This window comes from Octopus bimaculoides, chromosome 6 (genome assembly GCF_001194135.2).
Source record: "Octopus bimaculoides isolate UCB-OBI-ISO-001 chromosome 6, ASM119413v2, whole genome shotgun sequence".
Taxonomy (NCBI): Eukaryota; Metazoa; Mollusca; class Cephalopoda; order Octopoda; family Octopodidae; genus Octopus; species Octopus bimaculoides.
Window position 1 is genome coordinate 19946913 of NC_068986.1, and position 2154 is coordinate 19949066.

The 2154-nt window shown below is 38.4% G+C and overlaps 1 protein-coding gene across 1 annotated transcript in view; it reads left to right on the forward strand.

Annotated features, from left to right (window-relative positions):
- The window catches only part of LOC106881411 (uncharacterized), a 46026-nt gene that overhangs the window by 37223 nt on the left and 6649 nt on the right, over positions 1-2154 (forward strand). Inside the window, exon 8 of the mRNA XM_014931792.2 lies at positions 1509-1666. Coding sequence (XP_014787278.2) covers positions 1509-1666 — 158 coding nt within the window. The remainder of the gene's footprint in view (positions 1-1508; positions 1667-2154) is intronic.

Sequence of the window (2154 nt, forward strand, 5' to 3'; positions counted from 1 at the left end):
TTATATATGTATATATGTATGTAAATGTGTGTGTGTATATTTGTGTGTCTGAGTTTGTCCCCCCCCCCCCAACATCGCTTGACAACCTATGCTGGTGTGTTTATCTCCCCGTAACATAGCGATTCGGCAAAAGAAACCGATAGAATAAGTACTAGGCTTACTAAGAATAAGTCCTGGGGTCGATTTACTTGACTAAAGGCTGTGTTCCAGCATGGCCACAGTCAAATGACTGAAACGAGTAAAAGAGTATATATATATATAAAATTATAATAAGGGTGCCGAATGATTACAACACCAGTGTGCTAGAAATAGACCCCAAATAGTCTATGAACCACTTAGATTACTCCACTACACCAAGTGGAGTAATAATCTAAGTGGTTCATAGACCATTTGGGATCTATTTCTAGCAGACTGGTGTTGTAATCATTCAGCACCCTTATTATAAATTTAATATAAATTAACCATTGTGGTATATTTAGTCTGCTGGCCACTGATAAATCATCAGATAATGATTTTATCCTAATTATGTAGTATAAATATAGATGTGTGTGTGTGTGTGTGTGTGTGTGTGTGTGTGTGTGTGTGTGTGTGTTTGTACCCCTACACCGCTTGATAACCGGTGTTTGTGCGTTTACGTCTCTGTAACTTCGGCAATAATGTAAGGTGCAACCGTCAGATACTATTGACGTAATATTAAACCTCCTAACGAGGTCGACTTTGCCTTTTCACCCATTCGGTTTCGATACGATAAAGTACCAGTTGAGTGTTGGGAATCAATGCAATCGATTTCCCCATTTCTCCAAATTGCTGGCCTTTGGTCAAAATTAGAAAGGATTAGTGTATGACGACCAATGTTACTTCACTTGCAGAAGTCAACACTTTGCATAGAGATTTTGGAGCGCTAATTTATATCACACCAATGCAGGTTGCCACAGAACAGCAATCGATTAAATAAACCCCAGAATTTTGTAGGCAAAAAGCACTTTTTTAATATAGTATGTATTATTGAAAAGGCGGCGAGCTGACAGAAACTTTAGCATGCCGTGTGAAAATGCTTAGTGGTATTTCGTCTGCTGCTACGTTCTAAGTTCAAATTCCACCGAGGTCGACGTTGCCTTTCATCCTTTCGGGGTCGATAAATTAAGTACCAGTTACGCACTGGGGTCGATGTAATCGACTTAATCCCTTTGTCTGTCCTTGTTTGTCCCCTCTATGTTTAGCCCCTTGTGGGCAATAAAGAAGTAAGAAACTTTAGCACGCCGTGCGAAATGCTAAGGGATGTTTCGTCTGTCTTTACGTTCTGAGGTCGAGTTTGCCTTTCATTCTTTCGGAGTCGATAAATTAAGAACCAGTTGCGTCCTGGAGTCGATTTAATCGACTGGCCCCCTCCCACCCAAAAAACAAAAAAAATTCGGGCCAGGTGCCTAGAGTAGAAAAGAATATTTATTATTGAAGAAACAAAAGAAAACATATGACATTTACGTTTCTGTTGTACTCCCCCTTTTCAGTGACTCCCGACAATCATACAGCAATGAAAATTGCCACACCATTGTGTGTTGTTATTATATTGATTATTGCTGGTGTATCGATATATCTTATGTGGAAACGACATCACAAAATGAGAAAGAAGACAGAAACGACATACTATGAGAACAAAGGATTCTGGGTAAGTTTTCTTTCCTCTATATTGAAACAGTTGTATGACATATATATATATATATATGCACAAACACTCATACATACATATATACATGTGTGTGTGTGTGTATATATGCACTATGCTCACACATATACACAATGTCCTTACTTCTGCTGACATAATTTCTAATCTAATAATAGTTATTTCCCTTTAGTATATATTTTTATGTTACCATATAAAAGAGACGACGACGGCGATGACGTTGACGTTGATGACGACGATGATGACGATGATGATGATGACGATGATGATGATGATGATGATGATGATGACGATGATGACGATGATGATGATGATGATGATGACGATGATGATGATGATGATGATGACGACGACGATGATGATGATGATGATGACGATGATGATGATGATGATGATGATGATGATGATGATGACGATGATGATGATGACGATGATGATGATGATGATGATGACGATGATGATGATGATGATGA